This window comes from Pituophis catenifer, unplaced genomic scaffold, assembly GCF_029215685.1.
Source record: "Pituophis catenifer annectens isolate HBS135680 unplaced genomic scaffold, rPitCat1.0.hap2 SCAF_1, whole genome shotgun sequence".
NCBI lineage: Eukaryota > Metazoa > Chordata > Lepidosauria > Squamata > Colubridae > Pituophis > Pituophis catenifer.
In genome coordinates, this window is record NW_027256881.1 from 259757108 (window position 1) to 259784966 (window position 27859).

The 27859-nt window shown below is 38.8% G+C and overlaps 1 protein-coding gene across 3 annotated transcripts in view; it reads left to right on the plus strand.

Moving 5' to 3' along the window:
- MPPED2 (metallophosphoesterase domain containing 2) overlaps nt 1–27859 on the plus strand; it is a 148297-nt gene that overhangs the window by 119363 nt on the left and 1075 nt on the right. For all 3 annotated transcript variants that reach the window (XM_070957523.1, XM_070957524.1, XM_070957525.1), the window contains exons 5-6: nt 9967–10082; nt 24194–24307. In XM_070957523.1, coding sequence (XP_070813624.1) covers nt 9967–10082; nt 24194–24307 — 230 coding nt within the window. The remainder of the gene's footprint in view (nt 1–9966; nt 10083–24193; nt 24308–27859) is intronic.

A 27859-nucleotide genomic window follows, 5' to 3' on the forward strand; every position in this document is an offset into this window, starting at 1 on the left:
TGTGGCGAACAGGCCAGATGAATACTGGATGGATGCTGGGAGGCAGGGGCAGATTTTTTGTTCTTGTTTTCCTCCCGAATATGTTATTTCAATCTCCCTATTTAGATCAACAAATATAATGACAATTTGTGGCAATAGTATTTCCAATTACTGTTCATTATATGTATTCCTTTGCCCTTTTGTTAAAAAATGGTAAACATATATAGTGGTGCCTTGATATTCAATTTTTTTTTTTTAATTTGATTTATATGCCGCCCTTCTCCGAAGACTCAGGGCGGTTTACAATGTGCTCAGCAATAGCCTTCATCCTTTTGTATATTTATACAAAGTCAGCTTATTGCCCCCACAAACTGGGTCCTCATTTCACCTACCTTAGAAAGGATGGAAGGCTGAGTCAACCTTGAGCCTTGGCGAGATTCGAACCCTGCAGTAATTGCAGGCAGCTGGTCTTAATAAGCTTAATAACAGGGTGCCTTAAACCCCTGTACTACCAAGGCTCTTTTAAAATTTATTGAATTTGATACTCAACACATTTTAACATGAACATTTTTCCTGGTACTCATCCTTTGTTTGGTACTCAACTCACAAGCTAGAACTTTTTGGCATCAGTTGTCTTGTGACTCACTACATTATTTTTAATGGGAAAAATTGTTTGGTACTCATTATTTTTGGTACTCCTGGAGGCAATTAACGATGAACACCAAGGTACCATTGTAATAAAAACGTTTCTAATCATTGGTCATGACAATACCTATTGTTTTTGTTGCATTTGGTTTAGCAAAATGGTTATGTGTCTTGATTGTATGCTTGGAAATGTACACATGCATTTGAGTTCACATAAGCTATTGTCTCTTTGCTTGGCCAGTATTAACTATCTCGTTGTCTATTCCCAATGAAATATTTCAGCACTTTGATTTGCTGATACTAATTCATTGAAGATTATTTTGTTTCTTCTGATCCTCTCTAGTATAATTCTTTTTAAACTTGTGATTAATCCCCCTTGTCTTTGGCAACTTTTTATATCTTGGAAGGAAGTACATACCAGTTGCTGATTTTAAAATCAATTTTAAAATCAATAGTTTTAATAGTCAACATGAAATATATAATTTGTTAGATACAGATAATCTTCAATTAACAATAGTAATTGGGACAAAAATTTCCATTACTAAGCAATGTGGATGTCACATGACTATGCTGGTTAACAACAGCAATTCCTACAGTCCCCAGTTATTGTCATGAGGTGAAGACAGTGTGGGTTGTTAAGTGAAGATCTCATATGACTACTACTTCCTGCTGCCTTGTCCATTGGTTTTAATTATGAAAACCCAGTAAGAAATATCACAAATCACAAATTTATCATCACAGGGACACATTGCTGAATGGTTGTTAAATGAGGTCTACCTGTAAACATACTGATAATAAGAATCATTGTTGGCTATTAACCATCACACCCAATTATTTAGTATTCCAGGTTCCAAAATAACAAATTTATCCATCCAGTTTTCCAATCATCCAGTATTTCTAGATACTGGATGAATGTTGGTTTTTAAATTAGCAATTTTGGAGAGTAGATGGTATGCAATGACTTTCAAATCCTCCAAGAGCAACCTAGAAGTGAAGTTTTATTCTTTCTGCTTCCTGAAATAGTAATTATAACATCTTTTTATCTACTTATTCTGTTATTTGAAGTGTCTATGGCAACCCTGGTCTGTTTTTGCCAGCAACTCCATTTCAATTGTCTAATGCAGTCCTGCAGTCTATATTACCTTCCAAATCCAATTTGCTAAGATCTACATCCTTCCATTCTTTTTTTGTCCTTAGGTTACTTAAAATTATCTGAATGCTTGTTTCCCCTATGTCTTCTTGCTTCCTTGTGTGCGTAGAGTAACTTGTTAAACTGAGTGAATGCTAATTTTTATCTGAGCTAATTCTTCCTTGTTGCTTATGGATGTGATTCTGCTTGTTAAGCTAATTTTATTCCCTATTATTTGTGAATTTTGACTGCAAGTTTGAACTAATTTACCCTGAATTAGTGAATCAGAAATAATTACTTTCTTAAGTGACAAAACCAACGGTGCATGAATCTGCTGTGTATGAGCTTCATTCCAGTTAAAAGATCCTTTAAACAAACGGCTGGCTCTACGTGTGTAAACATGTGAGTTTTCATACACATGGAATGATGTTGGGCACTATCACAAGGCCCTTAGAGTCAGTCTTTTGGTGGTTCTTGCTCTTTTAATTAGCCATTTAATCAAATGAAACATTCAGAAAAAACAAGCATTGTCAACAGAAGATAGGATGATTGTACTGTACATATACAATTCACCCAAGTTCTGTTTTCAGTGTCCTGGATTCTCATCCCTGGAAGCTAAGATGAATTTAACTTTTATCCACGAAGGGCTGGGGAAACACTTGAGAAATCAATGGGTTGAGAGAATGAAGAGTTTCACCAAGTGAATAAAACTAGAAAATATTGCAAAATAGACAGAAGATGGAAGAATTTATGATTAACCACGAGTCATCCAAATGATGGTCCCTTGTCTAGAATTAGTATTGAGTGCTGCTTGTTGCTGCCAGGATAGCGTTTTTGTTATAAGCAGGTTGGATTAATCATTAGGTTAAGAATGCTGTAGAACAGGTTATGACCGAAAGTGATCAATAAACTGAGTTTTGTAGTTTTTGTTGTTTTAGTTCTCCACAATTTTAAGTTATGCTAGCTTTTTCTCATCACTTGATATGAGATTGTTGTCAACCCTGGAGGCCATTTTTCTCTTTGGATCTTCAGGGCTGCCACCTTTAGTGCACAGGCCTGCTGTGGGAAAATGGGAGGGGGGTTGCATGGAGTGGATAGAGATATATAGTCACAAAAACATTCCTTTCTCTGAGAGTCAACGACGTTCAGCCTGCATCTGGAGAGACATGACTGGGAAACATCTCCAGTTAGGATGGTGGATTGATTGGACCATGTGATAGACATGTGGGTGCAGGGGAAGGGGCTTTGACTTTCCTTTGGATAGGGAAAATCCGGGGGCTTTCAGATTCGGGGTTTCCCAGATGTGCCAATATGACATCTCTAATAAAATGGAACTTTGAGGGAATACCTGCCTCTGAGTCTTACTCGGTTGCGGGTGTTACTTGGAACCGTGACATTTGTATGGAGTGCAGGAGACGATGGAGGGTGGGTGAGATTGAGGCTAACTGGTGATGCTGTGACATCATTGGAAGGAGAATAATTTTTTATCCCACATTTCAATACCCTTAAAACCAAAATAAATGGCACAAAACCACACCCAAATGTATGATTGCAAAATGGGTCTCTAGGATATTTTGCAGGTCATCTGGAGATTTATTTTCCCTACATAGACAACAGAATGTATGACTTTGTAACTGGGAGTGGAGCCATAACTTAAATGGCAACAGAAGTTTTGTTTTCCTTAAAATTCTGTGGATTTTTTAAATGGAAAACAATACATGCCACAGATTCAGCAGACATTCTGCAGTTTGACCCCAGCAAATATATGTTTTGGGGGAAAACATATATTTATTTCCAGTTTGGTTCATTTAAATTCTTACCCAAGCCAGTTGCAACTTTGAATATATAGGTTTATAATCCTGAAATTGCCAAGAATGTAAGTTTACCATCAAAAATTAAAGCTGGAAAAAATGTGAATACTTCACAGACAAACAATATGGCACATTTCAGGATCACTCTCTTTCTCAGGCTGTTATTCTGCTATCTCTCTGTAGCCGTTTCCTATCCTTCAGCCTTTTCTTTCCTTCCCACTCCTTTTGGGTCCTTGATCAGTTGCTATCACTCTTGTCCAGCCTCTTGCAAGCCACCACATTTCTTAGGAGGGTAGCAGAAAATGTAATAGTACATAAAATGTTTCAGATATTGTCAGTAGCATTAGCATTCATCATGCAGAAAGGTTCAGGTATGTTGGAAGTAACTATGGCTGGATCATAGATCTGGGGAAGCCTTGTACAGACACATTAGTCATAAATTCAATGAAGTATTTGTTAAAAAATTATTTAGGAAACTTGAATGTCAACCTGAACACTTTTTTCTACCTCCCCCAGTTGACTTAAAAGATAAATGTAAAGTATGAGTACAGGGCCCTCGACTTCTAAATCCTTCATGGCATTCAATGGTGAATAAAGCATTTATAGCTTATGAAATATGGAATACTGAATCGCTTTCTAATTTGCCAATTTCATGGCTTTCTGAATCACAACTGGAATTGGAATAACATCATACTCTGACCTTAAAACCAAAGATTACAGAATGTGGATCTTACTTTTAGTACATTTCTCACGTATTGTAGCATCAAAGGTTATTCTAGTTGTTTAGAAACACCTCCCCCAGAAGTAATGAATCAACAATTGCAATTGTGGTATGTATAATAGAGAAGGAAATAGACCTATACAAAACTAGCCTGTAGAAAAAATTATAGCAACTAAGTCAGAGGCCTTTGAGCACAAAAGAATTACACATATCCTGCAGGGCAGAGGGGAAATTGCCTCTGTATATTCATAGGCAGGCAGATTTATCATGGGAACGCCAAATCCCTCCATCTAGTTACACTTCTGCGATACAAGTCAGGGAATTTTATCACATACACTTTTTGCCATTGTGTTTGCATGAAACTAAAGTAAAGTCTATTTTCTATGAGCAATTACCATAGTGCATCTCATTAAGAGAGAAATACAAATGTTTATGTTTGAAGATGTAAACCTTGGTTAGCTATCCTGAGTTAGGAGGAGTTTCCGTGCCCTTGCCTAGAGATAAAGCTAGAAGCTTGACTGAAATCCATACACTTGGAAAAAAAGAAAAAGGAAGCCTCAGAGCTTGTATTGTGCCCGTCTTTCTTTGTTCAGCCTCATCTGAACATTATTACATGGCTAAAGTAATATCAGGAGTATTAAGTTGGATGATCTCCACTTTTCTTTCCTGCTTTCAGTGTGGTAGCCTGCCAACCAAAACTGGACTAATAGCAATTAATGATTAAGCAACAGTTAGGCCACAATTGCAGGGGCATCTGAGGCTTTGTGAGATCAAAATAGCAGGCAGCTGGATTATCAAAGCTCCGCCCCTTTTTAATATCTGCTGCATGTGTGTGTGAAAAGAGGTGGGACTATTTCACCTATTTGCCATTTTGATGTTGTTGACCACCTGCAAAATCGATTCAGAAATCGGAATACGGTGCAAGAATAGCTGCAAAGTAAAGTTCTTACTGGTTTTTCATTCCCGTGATGTTTTTTTTTTTTAAATAAAGAATGAGGAGTCTGATCCAGAAGTCCTGGCAATCCAGCCACTGCAGATTTTGAGGGAGTCAGTGACACTTAAGCAGCAAGTATCCATGTTGTTTGTGTTGTGTTAAAGCTTTCTTACTCATTGTTAGCACCATGTTACATTACTCTTAGGTGTTTAAACACAGTGATGGCAAATCGGTCGGGCTTGCAATGTCAAAAATGCATAACATGACTCTGCTAGCATGTCACCCAGCCCCCCCCCCCAAAATAAAGGAGTAACAATTTTTAACATATTAAATTATTTTTAAAAATATACAATTATTTTTAAAATATACACAAGCTCAGGTATGTGTTAATAAAGACACATCAGATAATTATTAATATCAAATTTGAGTAAAATAAACCTATTTTTGGAGAATCTGGAAGCTGCACAAGAACATGACCCTCTTTGCACAACTTCTGATGGGTCCAGAGGCCACACAAGATCACACCCCATTTTGGTGCAGCCTCTGTAGCTGTCGTATTAGAATGGGGTGTGCTTTCAAGAATAGGAGTTGTCGGGTGTTGGTGAATACTGATGTGTCACCCAAAATCTACTATCTGGAACGAGCTCCCCGAGATACGGAGGATTCCGGATCTGCGTACCTTCCGTCGCACGCTTAAGACGTTCCTATTCCAGCAAGCCGGCCTGACCTAAACTTTTCCTCTTTTAAATGGGAATTTTAAATTTGGTTTTAAATTATTGGGGTTTTAAAATGGTTCAGCCAAATTTATTTAATTTGTTTTATCTCTATTTTAAATTTTGTATTTATATGTTTTATTTTATGGCTGTTCACCGCCCTGAGTCCTTCGGGAGTAGGGCGGTATACAAATTTAATAAAATGAAATGAAATGAAAATGAAAATGTTATGTAGGGCATATCATTTTTGACACACATGTCATAGATCACTGTGTTAGTGCATCATGTCTTCAAAACCTTGTTTTGTTTGTAAATAAGAATTTTTATTATTGGTTGTCATACACTCGGATAATCGGCTGTTATTATAAATGGGACAAAGAATCTTGTGTCGACTAGTTTCCTCAGTTACATTCTTATTGTAGATTATATGAATTTTCCTCACAAACAAGAAATTCCAGTTTTCCAAAATCCTTTTATTTAGAGTTTCTTACTGGCATTTTGCAGAGACCAAGAGAGTGTCTCCCTGCTCTTTTAACACAAAACATTTTCTCCCATTTTTGCATAGATCATAACACATGCTTAGCAATATTAAATCAAGAATCTATTTTCAAGTGTAAAAAACTATGTGAAACCAGTGAAACTTCATGAGCAATTAACAATAATTCTTTATGAATTTAAAATTGTTTGGGAGCAAACAGCTGTTAATGTATTTGTACAATACGATATAATAATTGTATACCAGCGTGAAGAATAGGATGACCTGTTCTTTTGTTCTCACTGAAATCTAAATCTGTTCCAGAATCTCAGTTTTACTGCCTTTGTTCTGGGAGAAAAATACCATGCTGACTTTCTAACAAGCTTCTTTTTCTTTGCAATACATGAGAACAGTATAAAACGAATGTCTTTAATTAGTAACAATACATAATCATTAAGAGCAACCCCAAATGGCCTTATTTTAATCTCTGGGTACTTTGGCTTGTTTTCATATACAGTATTTTGTAATTGTTCATGAGACTTTTGCAGAAGATGCTTTATTATGTATACTCAGCAGGGATGCACAAACAGAAAATAGGCTTTTTTTTAAAAAAAAAATCTAAAACAAATTATCATTCATTTGGATGATTTTCCAAACCATTTCAGATTAGGCTGCAGTTTGACAGAAATTAAATTTAAAGAGTTGTTTAGTTGAATCCTGGAGTAATTTTGCAGAACAATATCAAAACTAATGCATGTTACCCATTCTGCATCCTCTTCTCATGGACTGTTTGCACCATGGGCTGTTTGTCCACAGAGGTGTACTTCCCGGTTCATTCAGTCTCCCCCTCCAGTTGACTACTATTTCCAATATCCCAGCATTGTGTATACCACTGGCCCACCTGGTCTATGATCAATTAATCAGACTACAGCTGGAGGTTTATATGGAGATCTTCTAGTCCCAACTCCCTGCTCAAACAGAAGAACCTATACAATTTCAGACAAGTGACTGTCTTCTTAAAAACCTCCAGTGATGAAGCATTCACAACATCTGAAGGCAAGCTGTTCCACTGGTTAATTGTCCTCATTGTTAGAAATGAGGAATCTCCAATTCCAGGTTGCTTCTCTATTTGATTAGTTTCCTTCCATTGTTTCTTGTCTTGCCTTCTGGTTCTTTGGAAAATAAGTTACCCCCTCTTTTTTGTGGCAGCCCCTCAAATACTGGAATATTGCCATCATGTCACCCTTAGTCCTTCTCTTCTCTAGACTAACTATAGTCTAGAGACTATACGGTCTTCAAATTTTTTAGTCTCCAGTCCTTTAATCAGCTTAGTTGCTCTTCTCTGCATTTCCCCCCCAAAGTCTTAACATCTTTTTTATAATGTGACAATCTTACTAAGGATTTATAAAGTGATACTAATACTTCACGTGATTTTGATTCTATATCTCTGTTTATACAACCAAAAATGTTATTACCTTTTTTGGCTACTGCTGCACATTGCTGGCTCATATTTAATTGACTGTCCACTAGGACTCCAAAGTCCCTCTCACAGTTACTGTTTTTGAGCCAGGTTTTACCTAATCTGTACTTGTACCTATGTTTTTTTCTGCCTAAGCGTAAAACGGTGCTTTTCTCCACATTAAATTTCATTTTGTTAAATAGGACCCATTTTTCAAGTCTGTCAAAATCTTTGTATCCAGAGCTTGTCTTCTGGGGTGTTGGCTATTCCTTCTAGTTTAATGTCATCTGCAAATTTGATGAGCTCCCCTTCTATTCCCTTATCTAAGTCATTTATGAAGATGTTGAAGAGTACTGAGCCTAAGATGGAACCTTGTGTTACTCCATTGCTTACTTCCCTGAATGTAGATGTAGTACCATTAAGGAATACTCATTGATTACGGTTGTCAGCCAATTACAAATCCATCTGGTGGTGATCTTCCTAGCCCTCTCTACAGATAATTATTTTCTGTATTTAACATTGTCTTCAGCTGTGGCTTGACATCAAATCATGCTTAAAATGTTTTGCCCATAATATTTAGCACATTTTACCATATTAAGAGGTTTTGCAGTGTTGTTATCAGATCAGAGCTAGAGATAAGAAACTATTCATGAGCTGGACAGTAAAGCAAATATTTAATAGCTGCTAGAAAAAGCAAAGTCTTCTTCCAGTTGAGCTCAACTCCTGATGATTTAATAGATATGTCCATGTAAAGTTTTTGGCAATTATAAGATTCACAGTTGCCTTTTTCCAAAACATGATTCAGGATGCCTATACACAATGCTGAAACTGAATAAATTAGCTTTAATACTGCAGCTTTTTACTAAAACCCTAGCAATGTTTGTGGTAAAAATAAAATGTCTTGATTAGAGGCAACAAATACTATTGTTCTTGTTTTGTATTTATGTTGATACAAACGGATTTGACAAATGAAAAGATGAGCTACCAATCTGCAGTTTGAACTTTTAAAATTATTAAAGTGAATTGAGCAGTCCAACTATTTAATTTTGTGCCAATGCAGTTGAAGAAATTTTCAACTATAGTGTCAAATCTATATGTAAATTTCAGGTCCTGTGTCAGTGTAAAAATAAAGAAATGCAAGGAAGTGGAAAATGGAGCTTCTAATACACACTTGCAAATATACTTACAAAATATATTAATCTGCAAACGAGTTCAGTTATCTGAATTTCGGTGCTGTATTTCCATTTTGACTGCTTGGCAAGCTGTTTTAAGGAATTCTTTCTATTAAGTGCATTCATAGAAGAGATCATCTCTCTCTTCTTTACCATCCAGACTGAATTGTCTCCCATAATCATAGAGATGACCATCTTTCTTTTGCAATTAGCATGGACTAAAGTAGGGTGGTAAAAGGTCACTGTGACTTACCTGATTTTTTTCCAGCCCATTTATCTGCTTCCCTAAACTGACGAACAGAATTATTAAATATAATAGTGCCATAGCAGATTAATTTGTTGTATTTGGGAAGTTAGATGTAAAGCAGGTTGATGATATCAAGAGTTTAAATTATTTGATCCATTGCCCTGGGATAAGAAATTGCAGTTAAAGAGACTTCCTGTTTTTGTCACCCAGAAACATTTATAGCAAGAGATTATCCCAGGGCAATGGAGATTCTGCATTTATTTGTCAAAGATCCATTGCCTACCATTACAATACCAAATCAAAACTCAAATGCCAAATATAAATTTAAGATAGACTTTCAATTACTCTAAGAATAACTTATGTATCAGTGCCTTATGGAAAAATTTTAATTATAATTTGTGTTGTTAGAATGACTGTAATATGCTATAGGTTTTTAAAGAAACACCTATGTGATAAAAAGAATGTTTAACATCCATCTTTTCTTTACTTCGAGATTGGCAGTCATGCGGGATTAACATGTTTATGGTTTTGAACTACTTCATTATCAGAGGTTTTCCTCTACTCTTTATTTTTCATTCTGAATGAGGGCTAGCTAGAGAAAATGTGCCTTGTTGTATAATTGTAAAACAGAAATAAGCCCTTCTTCCATAGTGGCACAAATTTATTTTCTTTCCTTCATAGGACACCATGGTTTAATGGATGGGGTTTTAATCTACCCAGAGGTCAATCTTTGTTGGACAAGTGGAACCTTATTCCTGAAGGCATAGATATACTAATGACCCATGGGCCTCCTCTTGGTGAGTATCACAATTAAACTAAGATCACTCTCAGTGTGTATGCTTTAGCCCAGACGTTAAGGGCATTCAGATAGATTGATTGATGCAAGGGCAAATGGGAGAGAACAGATGACTTTTCAATTCTATTGTATGCAGTGGTATCGTCAGCTGGATTCTCTAAGTAAAACCTGATTCAAGCATCAATTCCTTTTGCTGATTTGCAGTGACGTTATGGAAGGAAATTAAATCTCCGTTTTAAATAGCAATAGCATTTAGATTTATATACTGCTTCATAGTGCTTTACTTCCCTCTCTAAGCGGTTTACAGAGTCAGCATATTGCCCCCAACAATCTGGGTTCTCACTTTACCAATCTCAGAAGGATGGAAGGCTGAGTCAACCTTGAGCCAGTCAGGATTGAACTCCTGGCAGTGGGTGGAGTTACCCTGCAATACTGCATTCTAATCACTGTGCCACCACGGCTCTTGCAGTGATATAGAAAATAACTTTTCCGAAAAAACTCACTTTTTAATGAGATTTTGAATTCTTGCCCCGAATAGGATCTGTGAAGAGATGATAGTGATAATAGGAAGCACATTAAAATCCATGTAGTCCAGGCATGCCATAGATTGCACTGCTGAGCCCTTCCTTTGGCACTGTTTATACATAATAGCAGTATGGAAATTGCTTTGCTCTGGCATCCTCCTTTAAAAGCCAGCATCAAAAGGCTGAGGTCAGTTATAGAAAAATTTCCAGGGCAATTGTCCAATTGGAATGGAGAAGAACTATTCTGTCGGGTTGGAAGAAGCCATGCTGTCTTACTTCTAAGACCATTTAGGACTTCAAAATGAGAGAAAAGTAACTTCTAGGCAAAAGCTGCAATGTAGGAATGGCAGGTCTATCATCAGCTGGACATTCCTTCTCTTCTTCCCCACTCTGTCCAAAATATTAATCCATTAACTGTGCTACTTTTCTTCCTCTTCAAAGCCATCACCAAACCCACCAACAGGCAGTCCACTGCCCAACCCAATTTGGGTTGTTTGCTTTCCTCTGCCTGCAAGTGTTCACTCCACTGTCGAAAAGGGTGACTCTAAACATTGCTCCAATTATTGCACAATTGCTGTCATCCCTCACATCAGCAAGATTCTGCTTAAAGGGAATTACCAGATATCCAAGCCAGCTTCTGAAGGGATCGTGGCACCCATAACCATATTGTAGATCTGCACTAGATCATGGGGGGGGGGGGAAGTTGTAGAAATCAAAAGATCATTTACATATGCTTCACTGATGACAAGAAAGCCTTCAATTCTGTTGATCCTGAGAAGCTATGGATAACTCTACAAGACCTTGGGGTACGAGTGCATCTAGTCAAGTTGGTGCAATCACTGTACACAAATCAGGAAGCCACTGTGCGCACATTGTATGGTGACACTGATTGGTTTAAGATAGAGAAAGGAGTGTGACAAGATTGCATTTTCTCCCCCTCATTCAATCTGCAAGCTGAAATGATCATAAGGAAGCTATATCTGATAATCAAAAATCAGGATAAATACACTGATGATACAACTCTCGTCTCAAAAACCAAAAAAGACCTGGAATATCTGATCAAGAAAAAAGTTAGAATGTTGGTCTCGTTTTAAAAAAGACCAAGCTCATGACTACTGCAAGGAATGGAAACATCAAAAGGGAAATTGACAGTGAAGAGATTGAATGAATGGAAAAATTTCCTAGGATTGCAGATAGCTCAAAGCAGTGAATACAGCCCAGAAATAAAATTTTGGGTTGCACTGGGTCACACAGCAATGATGAACATGAAGCAAGTATGAAAAAAAGCAAGGACATCAGCCTGGCAACCAAATGTAGGTTAGTCTGCTCTTTGTCCCATAGACAGTCCTATGACTATGAAAGTTGGACCTTAAGAAAGCAAGGTAGGGAGAAAATCAACTTGTTTGAGCTGTGGTGCTGGAGATGGCTCCTGTGTATCCCTTGGGCAGCTTAGGTGATTAACAAGCAAGTACTGGATCCCATAACACCAGACATGTCACTAGAAGGCAAAATCATGAAACTGCCTCACTTATTTTGACCATGTCATGCAGGGGAATTCACTGGAGAAAGCAATTATATTTGGAAGAGTTAGCAGTAAAAGGAAAAGAACACGACAAAGAACACGATGGCTGGATACCATCAAAGCTGACACCAGCCAGAGCATAGAAGAGCTCAAAGAAGCAGTGCAAAATCAGAAGATGTGGAGAGACCTGGCCCATAGAATCGCCGAGAGTCAGACATGATTGAATGGATAACATCTTCATTGCCTGCAAGTCATCAGGGTACTTCTACCCCATTGTGGATATAATTACTACAGAGTTTTTAAAAAGGGAAATTTCAGCTAGTCCCTCTTTTTCAAACCAACTTATCTCACAGAGTAGTTGTATGGAAAAATGTGAGGAGGGAATGCTATATACAGGATCTTGAGCTCCAGAAGAAAACCCAGCATATAAATTTAACAAACAAGCAAATTAGACTAGTTATGCCAGGGCTGTCAATCTCCCAGCCCATGGGCCAGATGCATCATGAGCTGGCCATGCCCAGTTTAGCGAAGGGAGAAAAAGTCCCGATACGTCATGTGATGCTGCTGTGTCAACGTGAGTTTGACACCCCCGAGTTATGCAGTTCTTGGCAAACTGGATCGTAATTTGTGTTTGTAAGCATTATGCCAAAATTTGTAAAAATGTACACATGGGTTAGATTGTTTAGGTAAGACATAACCATAGAAACGAATTGAAACTGTGTTGTAATGTAGAATTAAACAAATTTGACCCAGGTAAAAACACCTCTGAAGTTGATTAAATAATATGAAGGAGGAATGTGCAGCCACCATATTTGATTTAGCTCTTCCTTCTCTTAGCTCTTTCTTATCCCTTTAATCTTTATAAATGCAGAATATTAGAACTCAAACCTTTGCTATAATGGATATCAGATTTATTGATTTTTTTTCATTACCTATAGACCTTAATGGCTTTCTTTTTAATAATAGTCAATTACTGTTTTCCTTAGAGGCCTTTTAATATTCTCCTGTATTACAGTTTTACTTATACAGTTTCAAAACTAAGAAAGTATTGGTAGAGCTTGTCCGTCTGGAAATGATAGTTTTTGTCTTTTTAATAAATATTTTCCATACAATAAAAGTGTACAAAATTAAAAGAATAAAAAAAATAATAGAGAAAAAATGAAATAACAAAAAGAATTATGATTTCTGCTTTTCCTTCTATCAAGTAATTGACATCTTAGAAGAGAATATCTGTAGCTCACGGTGGAAGTGAAGAGTTTTTGGTGCTCTGAGCTTGATGGTTTCCTTGAAGATGTTTTTTTAATCCAACTAGGTATTATCATCAGTGTGAGTAAGCGTGGGATTTGTTCTCTATTTATGTACCCTAGCCTTCCCTAGCAGTGTTGATAGGGGTGGGTTTTCTTCTTGGTAGTTCCTTAATTGGGATGTGGTTTTCTGCTTGATTGTTTGCCTGGTATCCTGCTTATATAGGTGGTGGTTGAATATATGTTTCGGTCCTTTTGTTTCCTTCTTAACATTTTTAATGTCTCTATTGAATGGTACATAAATATGCTTTATTTCTTTGTCTATTGAAGGCTAATCTCTCCCAATGCCAAACTTCCAGAAATTCCCTAGAGGTTTTGGGTTTAGGTTGGTCTAAGATGTTTTTGGTTGAGTTTGTCCATATATTGTAAGATTAAGGAGTTTTCATTGTGTGTTCTTATTGCTAGTAAGTATTCATAGATGCATTCTGTTAGTCTTCTGCTACCTTTCTTACATGGTAACTATTCCAGTCTACAATATACAGACCCTTGTTTATTTTTTTGGGGCTACTGAGTCTTTTTGCTTACTTTTGGAGGACTTTAGTTGGTTTGCATACTATGGTAATGCCATGTAATTGTAGTAGTCTGTTGATTGTTACTGAGATGTTTTTGATGCATCATAGTTATCCTTTTCATAGCTTGTGTTGGTTGTGCTGTAGTAAGGTCAAGCACTTTCTGATAAAGTTGTGTTTAGATCCATTTTGTTGAAAGTTGTTGTATAGGCAGTCTGTTTCCTTTTTCTGATGTTCTGGTTGCTGCAGCTTAACAATTTTGTGTACTCATCTGAATAATGTTCTTACACAATATAGCACCTGTTGGAGAATGGGCTATTAATGTGTACTGTTTTTCAATAGACTTGTGTTTTGTGTTGCTATCATTTCTTCTGCTGATAAGGATAGCTAGGAAAGGTAGTGTGAATTTTTTTTCCTTTTCTTGTGAATTTTATTTATTTGAAGATGCTGATAGTTTCATGTGTCTTCTTTAGTTGTTTTTTTATTATGATGATTAAGGTGTTTATCTACTGTACATACTGGACCTTGTTCAGTGTTTTTGGTTATGTGAGTGGGAGTGCTGTAGTTTCCAGATGCCTCAATACACTCTCTGTTATGAGTCCTGAGAGTGGAACTCATGAATGTCAATATATTTGTCACCAAGCTGAAAGTAGCTAGTGAGGCAAAGATTAATGAGGTCCATGATTCTGGATATTTTGATCTTAGTGTATTTGGCTAGGTCAGGTGTGTTGCATAATACTGCAGCCATGGATTTTTTCATTAGTTCTGAATCTGAATGCTCTGACATTGAATGAATCATAATTTCATTTTTGATTTTTAAATCTTTGATTTTTCTGGAAACATTGTAGTAGGGAGTTAATAAAATATTCACTCCCTTCTGTGAGATATCCAAGCTTTTTGGTAAATTCCTTAATTATGTTGTATGTTAAAGTCCATGGCTTTACGGATGATACAATTGGATCAATAGTACAATTGGAGTAATGTTGGTCTTGTGTATTTTGGGATAATCATAGAAGCATGGCAGGATAGGTTCACTGATTTGCATCTTCCCCCATTCTTCTTTAGTTATTTGACCTTTCATGATTAGATTATTAAGGGTTATCTTGATTGTATCGTGCAGTTTCTGTATTGGGTTAGTATTTATTCGGATGTAGGTTTCTTTATCTTCTGGTAATTCTTTGGCTTTTTGTATGTATTGTGTTCTGCCCATGATAACCTGTATATTGTATTCTGTCCGTTCATCCTTTTCTGCTGGGAGCTTGGTTTGGTCCTTCTTTTGGTTTTTGGGAGCTGCTCTATCTTCTGCTTTGAGTTGGTTCTACTTTGCTGTTCTTCTGGTGTGTGATATGATTGTCTGCCTTATGTTTTGGGTCTCTGAGGCAAGTCCTGAGGTTTTAAATACTGCTTCTAAAGCTGCAAAAAATTCATAGAGCCCAAAACAGCCTGTTTCACATTCAGAACAGAACATATGAAATTCTATACTTTGAACATTTCAGTGTGAACTGTTTGTACAGCCTTTATGCACATAATTGATCGGAATATGTATCAGATGAGAAACAGTAAAGAAGACAGTTAAATCAAGAATTTGCAGTTTTAATTGCTGTATTTAATAAGCAATCAATTGCAAGTCATCCAAAGTTCTACCAATTGATCCTTTTATATCTAATAATACAGTATCTTTCTTTGGTTTTCCTTGTTAAAGACAGAAATTCCTAACCAGTGATTTACTTTTATGTTGTTGTAACATGAAGAGTCCTTTCCTGTAGCATAAAAGTAATACTACAGCAACTGACTGGCACACTCTCTTCCTGGTGTGGGGAGAGAGTGAGGTGTATAAAACAGATCTATGCTCTGTGCGGGCCCAGCTGTAACTATTAAAACTGCAACCTATATTTTTTATAAATCCAGGTGGCTGTGTCTCTTTCATTCCCATCTTTCTCAACCAACTTTTCCATATGACAATGGATATTGGTGGTGCAATAAAATTTTGCATTGAAAAATCTGTATAACATCTGCAGATTGAAAAGAATATATATAAAAGTGTGCACATACTTACACCGATATAACATGGAGAAAATAATGAAGAAGAATTAATGTAATTAAGATACCAGGTGTTGTGACCCCGACTCCCGAGCCTGTCCTAACAGAGGAAGAGGACTCAGAAGGTGATGAGGAGGAACTGACAAGGCCTCCCTCTCCAGGACCCTCCTTTCTGGCAATGCCTCAGGTTTCATCCGAAGGCCAGGAGGAACAGCTGGGATGTGCCAGGAGGAAGGCATATTGAGCACCAATTGATAGGGAGCGAGGATAATGAATCCTGGCTTGATCCCAGGCAGCGTCGGAGGGGAGAAGTGTGTGCAGCAACGGAAGAGGTGTGGGAGGGCCAGAGATTGAGCTGAGTCACGGAGCCACGCCCCACCAGGAATAAAAGTGGGTGGGATTGCTCTTCAGGCTTTGTGATGGACAAAATTAAACCCTGAAAGTCACATCGTGATCTCTGAAATTCGGCTTGGATATATTTTGGACTGAACATTGACTAAACTCTTGTCTTGTGGATAATTTGTTCTCCTGGAACGGACTGAAGATAAGTCCTCTTCTGCTTTATGGGGGTGAAAACAGTCTTGGCAGACAAATTGATGACAGAGCTCTGTGCAACTGGGTAGTCCTCAATGGAACTGCATCTACATGGAGGGAAGTATGCAGTGGAGTACCCCAAGGCTCTGTTTTAGGCCCAGTACTCTTCAACATCTTCATCAATGGCTTGGATGAGGAGATACATGGGGAACTCATCAAATTTGCAGATGACACCAAGCTGGCAGGAATAGCCAACACTCCAGAAGATAGGCTCAAGATACAGAAAGATCTTGACAGACTTGAACATTGGGCACTATACAGTGGTGGGATTCAGCCAGTTCGCACCACTTCGGGAGAACCGGTTGTTAACTTTCTGAGCAGTTTGGCAAAGTGGTTGTTGGAAGAAATAATTAGGGCAGAAAACCGGTTGTTACTGTAAATTACTTGAATCCCACCACTGGCACTATCTAACAAAATGAAATTCAACAGTGAAAAAAGTAAGGTTCTACATTTAGGCAAGAAAAACAAAATGCACGGGTACCATATATGTGGTACCTTGCTCAATGTTACTACTAGTGAGAGGGATCTTGGAGTCCTAGTGGACAACCATTTAGATATGAGCCAGCAGTGTGCAGCAGCTGCCAAAAAAGCCAACACAGTTCTGGGCTGCATAAACAGAGGGATAGAATCAAGATCACGTGAAGTGTTAATACCACTTTATAATGCCTTGGTAAGACCACACTTGGAATACTGCATTCAGTTTTGGTTGTCACAATGTAAAAAAGATGTGGAGACTCTGGAAAGAGTGCAGAGAAGAACAACAAAGATGATTGGGGACTGAAGGCTAAAACATATGAAGGACGGTTGCAGGAACTGGGTATGTCTAGTTTAATGAAAAGAAGGACTAGGGGAGACATGATAGCAGTGTTCCAATATCTCAGGGGTTGCCACAAAGAAGAGGGAGTCAAACTATTCTCCAAAGCACCTGAGGGTAGATCAAGAAGCAATGAGTGGAAACTAATCAAGGAGAGAAGCAACTTAGAACTAAGGAGAAATTTCCTGACAGTTAGAACAATTAATCAGTGGAACAACTTGCCTGCAGAAGTTGTGAATGCTCCAAAACTGGAAATTTTTAAGATGTTGGATAATCATTTGTCTGAAGTGATGTAGGGTTTCCTGCCTGGGTAGGGGGTTGGACTAGAAGACCTCCAAGGTTCCTTCCAACTCTGTTATTCTATTCTGTTCTGTTCTGTTCTGTTCTGTTCTGTTCTGTTCTGTTCTGTTCTGTTCTGTTCTGTTCAAACATACCACAAAATTATAATGGCTATTGTGTTACGCAATCCTACCATGCCTGATATATATAATACATCTACTTGTTTACCACATTTTGTACCATATCCCTATTAAAGTCCCTTGAGTAGAGTATAAAAAGATAATTAAACTGTACAATATTAAAATACAAGCAGAATATTAAAAACAAATTTAAAATTGCAAAGCTATAATAATGGCAGCAGCGTAAAAGCATTAAAGCATACAGCTCGTATCACTATTGAACATAAAAGTCTCAGCAGATATCCATTACATCTCATTTGGTAGGAGCACTCAGAAAAGGGCTTGTGAAAATTGTCAATCTGCATTGGTATATGTGGGAGAAGACAATATTTTACATACTTTTAACCACAGTATAATTTAGGGAATTAAATATTAATGCCCACATTTTGAAATCGATGGTATAATAATAGAGGAAATGACCTTAGGAAACAACAGAGAGAGATGCAGATGGAACAACCAGCATGAAAAAGTTGTCTCATCCTACAGAAGGTGGGATGACATGGGAAAGGAACTCTTAGAAGGGACTCTGCCTAGTTTTATGGAAAATAAAAGGAAAGGATGAGAGAAATACTTTCTTTCAAGTCCTGCAAGATTTTGATATTGTAACCATACAATAAAGATAGCGATAGCATTCTTGATTTTCTTGACTGGACTATCTCACAGGGTAATATTAATCTTGCAATCATGGAACCTATGAGCATTCTAGAACAAGCTAACTCCAAAAATGTTAGGCATTTCTCGAAAGAATGTTAGGGAATTCTTGAAAGCTTGACATTCAGAGAAATCAGCCATCAATAGGCACATAGCAATAAAACATATTAACAAACCATTTAAGAAATGGTTTTAAGAAGGAAGTTAAGTTAAGAAGGAAAGACTAGGCCTTTCCAGCAGCCAATCTCAAGATTAGCATCACTCAAACAATCAAGGAGATAACATTAGCCTAAACTGGGAAGTACCAAGGAAAAATCCACTAAAACTGGCAGAGCAAGCTAAAGATATGTAAATGGAGTAAACTTCACACCCACTTGCATTGATTATGTTACCTAGTTGGGTAATGAAACATTTTTCAAGGTAACAATCAACCTCAGAAAGCACAGAGGACTCTGCTATCAAGACATCTTCTTCTTTCCCTTTGCTCTTTGATCCCATTTAATCCCCAAGTCCATAAATCATCATTTCAGTCTTTTCTTCTTTCAACAAAAAGGCCAGATAAGGCTTTCAGTCTTTTTTTAAAAAATATTTTATTATTTTTTCCCTGACCAAAATGGTCAACTTTGTCACAAGCTCAATCAATTTTATAATCCAATCTTGCACTGTGGGTATTTCATTATAATCTTGCTGCATTACTATATACTATATTAATTGCCCATATTTTCTATTCATTATCCACAAACACAATAGAAACAATTCTTATAATCAACATTTGTAGTCCATTTCATCACATGGTCTTTTAACTGTTCATCCTCAAATCTTAATAACAACTTATACTTCTTTAACTATTATATGATCATCATTTATACATTGTTTTACTTCAAATTCAGTTTTCCTCTTCTTGATTCCAATTGTCCTTTCATCCATGTTAAAACTCTTAGTTGATTATAAGAAAACCATTGAAAATAATGTCCTTCTCCTAGTTGTTCTCTCATCTTCAACAAGTATCATGTATTAATACAGCCTCGTATGTCAGCCATCTTTCTTTATCTGCTGTGTTTCTTCTAAAAAAAGCTTCTTGTGTGGATGTCAGTGTTAATTATCTTTGGACACAGTCTGGATTTATATTTGTTTGATTTTCCTAATTACATATTTTTCAGGTAATGATTTTGAAACTCTAGATTTCCTTTCACTTTGCCATATGGAAATAATAGTTATTATTCTGATTCTGTAGCTTCTAGCAGTGTGCGAGTGACCATATGCAAAAGTACTTTATTCACTTCAGCTGGGAAACCCACTGCATTTCCATAGTATAGAATCAAATAATGGTGCCTCCTTCTAGATTTGTAAAAGGGTCACAGTAAGTAAGCCATCTCACAATCTGGCACTGTTTAGCAGGGCAATGTAAGCGAGACTTTTTGAAATGCAATGGCTCAAGCCAAGGAACTGTTCTTGAAAAACTGATTTGGCTGCATCCTCTGGAAGACTCGCCACTACTGTTTGGAGAGCTTTTCCAGGTTGTCTGTACATACAAGGTGGGTAAAATGAGGACCCAAATTTTGGGGGGGCATATGCTGATTCTGTAAACTGCTTAGAGACGACTACAAAGCACTGTAAAGCAGCATATAAGTCTAAGTGCTATTGCTATTGCTATCTCAGTGTTTTAAGAAGGGGCGCTTTGCTTGGGCTAACATGGACCCACTTTACATAGCACGATACTTCAGACATGTTGGATCCACTATCCACAATAAATTTGGGGGGAGGTCAGTTGTCCATGAAGCATGGAGGATACCAAAATAAGAAAGGCTAGTATAAGCTTTACAAAATGTATAACATATAGTATTGCCTAAGATAATCATATATCAGGGAATGTTCAGTGTATGCATATTTTTCTAAAGGCCTATCAGATTTCAAGAGATAGGACCAGTTCACATGATCTCACACATACATGGATTTTGTACTGAGTTGCTTTGTATGTTAGATATTTGTAATAAGTGAACTATCAAGTGCTTAGAGAATGTATCTCTGTAAGCCATTGTTATCTGATCAATTGTGTAAATTTTGTAAATTTTGTAAATTGTGTAAATTGTGTAATTTTGTGTAAAATTTTTAAGGGGTTTGAAGGGGTGGGAAGGACCTGGGGGGTCCACAGTACCTTAGAGCGGCTGGGTGGGTCTGAGGGTCAAGGCGGGAGGAGAGAAGAAGGGGGTTTAGATAGGGAACTGGGGGCTGAGGTGAAGGGCTATTCCATCAAAATAGTGGGTGGGTGGGGCAGATATGGTGGGCGCAGGGGGCCATATCATGTTCGGGGAGTACGCACCCGCTGCCTACGAGCGATGGCATGCTCTGGCCCTCAAGACGCTTGTATTCCAGGTTGTGCAGAGTCTCAGGGCCCGAACCTTCGGTTGCTGTTATGTAATGTCAGGTCTGCAACTAATAAAGCCCTCCTCATTCATGATTTAGTTCAGGAGGGGGGTGCGGACCTGGCAGGGATTACAGAGACCTGGTTGGGCCCTGAGGGAGGGGTTCCCCTTGTGGAGATGTGCCCACCAGGCTTCTGTGCAATGCGATGATTATTAAAGAAAGTCTTAATCCGAGGGAGGCCACTGTTCCTCAGATAGCCTGCTGTGAATCCCTCCTTGTGAAGTGGGGTCATGGGGTGCAGATGGGTTTGTTGATTGCGTACCTGGCTCCCTGCCACGTGACAGCAGCCCTGCCTGAGCTGCTTGACGTAATAGCCGGGGTGGCGGTGGATACCCCCAGGCTTCTGGTCATGGGGGATTTCAACCTGCCATCCGCCGATGAAATGTCAGAAGCAGCTCGGGAGTTCATGGCTTCCATGACAGCCATGGACCTGACCCAGTTAGTTCATGACCCCACCCACACCGGGGGACACATGCTGGACTTGATTTTTGTCTCTGGTCAGTGGTTGAATGATCTTATAATAGGGGACCTAGTTATTAAGCCCTTGTCATGGACAGATCATTCGCTCCTTCAGCTAGACTTTCGAACCGCTTCCCCTCATCGAAGGGAGATGGAACCAACCAGGTGGTTCCATCCCAGGCGACTGATGGACCCTGAAAGGTTCCTGACAGAGCTTGGGCCATTCTCAGAGACTCTGACTCGCGACCCGGCTGAGGAACTGGTGGTGTCGCGCCTTTGCAGCCTCTGACTCGGTGCCGATCTTAACCAGCTCCTTGGTTCTCCGAGGAGCTGAGGGAGATGAAGCACCAGAAAAGACGCCTAGAGAGCGATTGGAGGTCCAGCCGTACCGAATCTGACCGGTCACTGGTGAGGTCTTATATCAAGACCTACCTAGTGGTGATAAGAGTGGTGAAATCCAACTATTTTTCCACTCTTATTGCATCTGCAGAGAACCGCCCAGCCGCCTTGTTTAGGGTGACCCGCTCTCTTCTACGGGTGGGAGCGAGGGAGGATCCCTTGCAGGGTAGAGCTGAGGATTCTGGACAATTCCTGCATGATAAAATCACTCAGATTCGGGCCAGCCTGGACTCAGATTGGATAGCCTCGGACAGGATGACGGAGGGGAGTCTTGAGAGTGTCACCTGGGAAGAGTTTGACCATGTGACTCCTGAGGACATGGACAGGATTTTGGGGAGGCTTAACGCTACCACATGTTTACTGGACCCGTGTCCCTCCTGGTTGGTGCTGGCCTTCCGGGAGGTTACACGAGGCTGGTTTCAGGAGATTACCAACGCTTCATTGAGCAAGGGGATCTTCCCATCTGCCCTGAAAGAGGAGGTGGTGAGGCCCCTCCTCAAGAAGACTTCCCTGGACCCAGCTGTATTAGCTAACTATCATCCTATCTCCAACCTCTGCTTTGCGGCAAAGGTTGTTGAGAGTGTGGTGGCGCAACAACTTCCTCGATTCCTGGATGAAGCTGTCTATCTAGATCCGTGCCAGTCAGGCTTCAGGACGAGTTACAGCATGGAAACGGCATTGATCACATTGGTTGATGATCTCTGGAGGGCCCAGGACAGGGGTTGCTCCTCTGTCCTGGTCTTCCTAGATCTCTCAGCGGCTTTTGATACCATCGATCATGGTATCATGCTGCATCGGCTAGAGGGGGTGGGAATGGGGAGCACTGTGCTATGGTGGTTCTCCTCCTTCCTCTCTGACCGTACGCAGTTTGTGTTGACAGGGGGGCAGAGGTCGACCTCGAGGTTCCTCACTTATGGGGTGCTGCAAGGGTCGGTCCTCTCGCCTCTTCTGTTTAACATTTATGTGAAGCTGCTGGGCGAGATCATCCGTGGCTTTGGGGTGAAGTGTCAACTGTATGCCGATGACACGCAGTTGTACATTTCTACCCCAGGCCACCCCAATGATGCCCTTGACGTGATGTCCCGCTGTCTGGAGGCCGTGCGGATCTGGATGGGAAGGAACAGGCTCAGACTCAACCCGTCCAAGACTGATTGGCTGTGGCTCCCGACGGCCCAATATAGCCAGCTGACACCATCACTGGCTATTGGGGATGAGCTCTTACCCCCCCAGAGAGGGCTCACAACTTGGGCATCCTCCTGGACTCACAGCTGTCCTTGGAGGATCATATGATAGCCGTGGCCAGGGGGGCCTTTTATCAGGTTCGCCTGATCTCCCAGTTGCATCCCTTTCTGGATCGGGACGCCCTGCACACAGTCACTCACGCCTTGTCACTTCCTGGCTGGACTATTGTAATGCTCTCTACATGGGGCTCCCCTTGAGGAGCACCCGGAGGCTCCAGCTGGTCCAGAATGCAGCCGTGCAAGTAATAATGGGGGCAATTTGTTGCTCCCATGTAACACCCATCTTGTGCGAGCTGCACTGGCTCCCAGTGGTCTTCCGGGTGCGCTTCAAGGTGTTGGTTACCACCTTTAAAGCGCTCCATGGCTTAGGACCTGGTTATCTACAGGACCACATTCTGCCACCGATTGCCTCCCACCGATCAATACGCTCCCACAGAAAGGGCCTCCTCAGGGTGCTGTCAGCCAAACAGTGTTGGCTGGCGACCCCCAGAGGGAGAGCCTTCTCTGTGGGGGCTCTGGCCCTATGGAATGAACTGCCCCCAGACATACGAAGGATCCCCGACCTCGGTGCCTTCCGTCGCGCTCTAAAGACCCTATTATTCCAGCAAGCTGGATTGACAGTATAAAGGTTTTTAAATTGGGTTTTGATAGGGGTTTTAAAATGATCTTAGTTGGATGTTTTAAATTTGGCCGCATGATTGAATTATTTTAATAAGCTTTTAATTTTTGTTGTACATTGTTTTTACCATGGCTGTTCACCGCCCTGAGTCCCTCGGGAGAAGGGCAGTATACAAATATAATAAACTAACTAACTAACTGGCAATCGCCATTAAAGAAAAAGCAAAGGATAGTTGAGAATGTGGACCACTATCAAGAGTACGTATTTAACAGCCTTGTGTTATGCAGATGAATCTGTGCAATTAGCTTAATCAAATTGTGTAGCAAAATATAGTATTTGGGAAGGCAGGTAGAATTCAAAAAAAATTAATGCCCATAACTTAAAAAAAATAATTATGCCAATGAAAAGTTTCTTAAAAGCCACTATATATTATAATGGTGGTCGAATTATAGATAATGTAGTAAACCCTCTTTGAGTTATTGCTTCCTGAAAGTCTGTATTAAACTTAATCTACATATTGAAAAGTAAGACAATCAATTTTATCATTCTTTTAGGATTCCGAGACTGGGTTCCAAAGGAGCTGCAGAGGGTTGGCTGTGTGGAATTGCTAAACACTGTACAAAGGCGAGTAAGACCCAAACTCCACGTCTTTGGAGGTATCCATGAAGGTAAGCAATCCATGAAATAAGATGCCTTGTGACGAGAAAATATTTGAGTCATTCTTTTTGGTATTTTATGTAAGAAAATGGTTTCAAATAGAACAAAGTTATTTTTTAAAAAATTGATCGTGTATGAGATAAAAAAATTGATATTTAAACCAATATTATAGCTGAAGATGAAGCAATAGGGGGTAAGGAGAACGGCGCATCACAGGAAGTGGCCTGGTGCCATTTGAGTCAATAATAGAAAAGCACAGATTTGATTGTACCAAGTTATTTACCATCCTGATAAATGCTACATGTAGTAGAAAAATACAGCTAGTCCTCCACTTACAACAGTTCACTTAGTGACCATTCAAAGTTACAATGGCACTCAAAATAGTGACTTATGATTGTTTTCAAACTTACACCCTGCAGTATCCCTTTAGTCACATGATCAAAATTTAGATATTTGGCAAATGGTTCATATTTATGACCATTGCTGTGTCCCAAAGTCATGCGATCACCTTTTGTGACTTTCTGACAAGCAGTGGGGAAGCCAGATTCACTTAACAACCGAGTTACCAATTTATCTATTGCAGTGATTCACTTAACAACTGAGGCAAGAAAGGTGATAAAATGGGGCAAAACTCACTTAACAAATTTACCTAACAACAGAAATGTTAGGCTCAATTGTGGTCATAAGTCAAGGACTATCTGCACAATGCCCACTTTATGGCTTTTGCCCATGTTATTCTAGGCATTGAAGCTTCCCTAAGAATCTTGTACAAGTTGCAAATATGAGTAACATCTTTAAATCATTTAGAGCCTTTTGGATAAAAGAGACCATTTACGTTTGCAGCAAGTGGTTTCATTCTGCATATGTTTTTTATAGAAAGTTCAAGAAGTGGACAACATAACCCAAATAGCAGAGCAGATGAAGAAATAACAAGTGAAGCGGGCGTGTGGATGTGTGTGGAGTTATAATCTGGTTTAAATTTCAGATGTTTTTAAATAGCGTGTGTATTTTTTAGATAAGCTTTTCAAAATATCCTGCTTTAATGTTAAATTAAAAGCAGAGGCATTTCTAGCACACAAATCTGGTTATGGGCTAATGAGAAATTCCTTCAAATAAACTAAGCAGGAGTTTTAAATATTTAATGAACTTTAGTCGCCTTTATATCCCAGCGAGAAAAATACCGCAAATGCTGCCTTAGAGAGCAGAGAGAGAACAATGTTGTGACCCCAGAGCTAAAAATTATATATTTAAATGCTTTATATTGCGTACCTCCCTTTTTGTGGAAATTTCTTACGGTCTTTAATTAAGCTCTCTGTGAGTACACAGCTCTGGAGAACTTTATAAAACACGAGATGTCCAGTTGATTGGTACTGTTGCTTCCCCCCTCCCCCGGTTTGCATTATTGTAAAGCAACTATATTTTTATACCAGTGTTATATGAAGCCTTTCAGGTAGGTTTTCGTAATGAGAAATGCTGACTAGCCCTTAACCACAGCAGCATCCATGTAAAAAATAAGATAAACTGTATAATTTTGTATAAATACCGATGTTTAGGTATTAATGTTAAGTAAATGACAGAAGAAACAAATATTTTATTAGACCATAGAAACTGCCTGCAGCTTTTGTAGTTCTCTTCCACGGTGAAAGTAATCAAACTTCCACTAATAATAGAATTAGCTGATGGAGAGATCATTATGGAAGGCTATTGTGAGGCTCAGCATTATACAATTTAAGTTTATGACTAGGCTGGTAATGCACACGTTAACTATAAAAGAGATTTAATGAGTATTCAAGAGCATTGAGATGATAACAGTTTCTACTTATTTGAGTAGATCTCTTCCAACATAATGAAACCTCGTTAAAATACTGTTATTACTAAATTATTATTGTTGTTGTTGTTGTTGTTGTTGTTGTTGTTGTTGTTATAACTTAAACATCAAATGCCCTATTATACCTTACGTATATGGCTATACCTAGCCATAGAGAAATATGGAAAGTAGAATCATGTCCATGGCTGTCAACATACATGGACAAGTATGATTCCCTAACCTAATTGTACAGCACAATGTGTGGAAAAGAGTAAAGGAAGGGTTGGGACTGGCTTGGTTTGCTAGTTTTCTATTTTTAAGACCACACATGTATATCTCCATATATTCAGTATGTTTCTTTGGATCAGAATCAAAATTATGTTTCCTTTAATTCAGTTCATAGTTAACCTGTAAATGTTTGTGCAACCCTTGCATTATTTAGGATAAGCAGTTGCATACTGTTGAGGAGTTTAGCTTTTCATTATTTATTAAAAAGCAAAATCATAGGTCACATAGAGAATCTATTTTAAAAAGAACTCAAAAGGATTTTTCTTTTTGAGAGAGAGATTGCTTGTACAACAATTGTGAAATAATTGCTCTCAGAAGTATAGATTTAACCCTCAGTACCTTAATTATTAATTGCAAAGATTTGCACTGAATGTAGAGAACGAGTAATGTAAAAGAGTATTTCCTACAGTTTCACTGATTCTTCTAACATTTAAATTTTAACTTAAAGGTAAATCGTATAAGATTATTTTCACATGAAAGGACAGAACAAGAATTTGGTGCTACTAAATTCAGTAATCTGACTTTTTATGAGTAAAATTGCAAATACCTTTCTCTCTTGCCTATTTTTTTATTTATTTATTTATTTAAGTTTGTATGACCTCTCACTCACCATGCATTTCTGGACAATTAAGGTTATACATTTAAAAACAGAACAGAAAACATGAAAGTATGTTGCACAGAGTCTTGGGACAGCATATTGAAAAGAGGTCTCCCTCTTTATAGATCCAGTATCCTGACAGTATCACCAGCACTGGAGGAGAAGCATGGACATGCTCTTGTGTGCTTTTTTGTCACACAAACACACACACATATAATGTCTAAGTTACTATAGAGTCTTCTAATGCCGAGGATGGCATTGTGGGAGCTTTTATGTTTTTTTCTATCTTCTGAAGATGAAGAGAATGGTTTGATCATGGAAAATTGAATCAGAGCTTTTAAGCTTCTTTTGTGAGCCTGGAGAAATACTCAACCCTGAAGAGAGTAAAAAGGAGCATGCAGGGAAGAGTTTCAACACCATCCAGCATTGTCCGGTCCTGTTGACAAATTTCAGAATAAGTAGACAGTTATACCAGCCCACACGCTGGTGCCCTTTACTCCTTGTAATCAGCAACAAAGCAAAAGACGACATCACAGCACCATGTTCTACATTGCAAGGATCTTAGGAAAGTAGTCCTCTGCGTTGATTCTCTCTTTTTTGCCATTTTCCCACCAATTTATTTATAGCATTTTATGCCGCATATATTTGGCACCTGCAATGGGACAGGTTGTTGAGCAAAGGGGAACATATTTATGATCTGTGTATTTAAATAAGAGTTCACCAACCTTTCCTACTTTATTTGTGAAATGGGGCTGTGAGCGTTTGCGTGAGTGGGGCTGCGAGTGCCGACACCCTCCTCTCACATGAGTGGGGATATGCACACACACTCCCACCACTCACGCAGCCCAGTTGTGAATAGGTCATGGACCG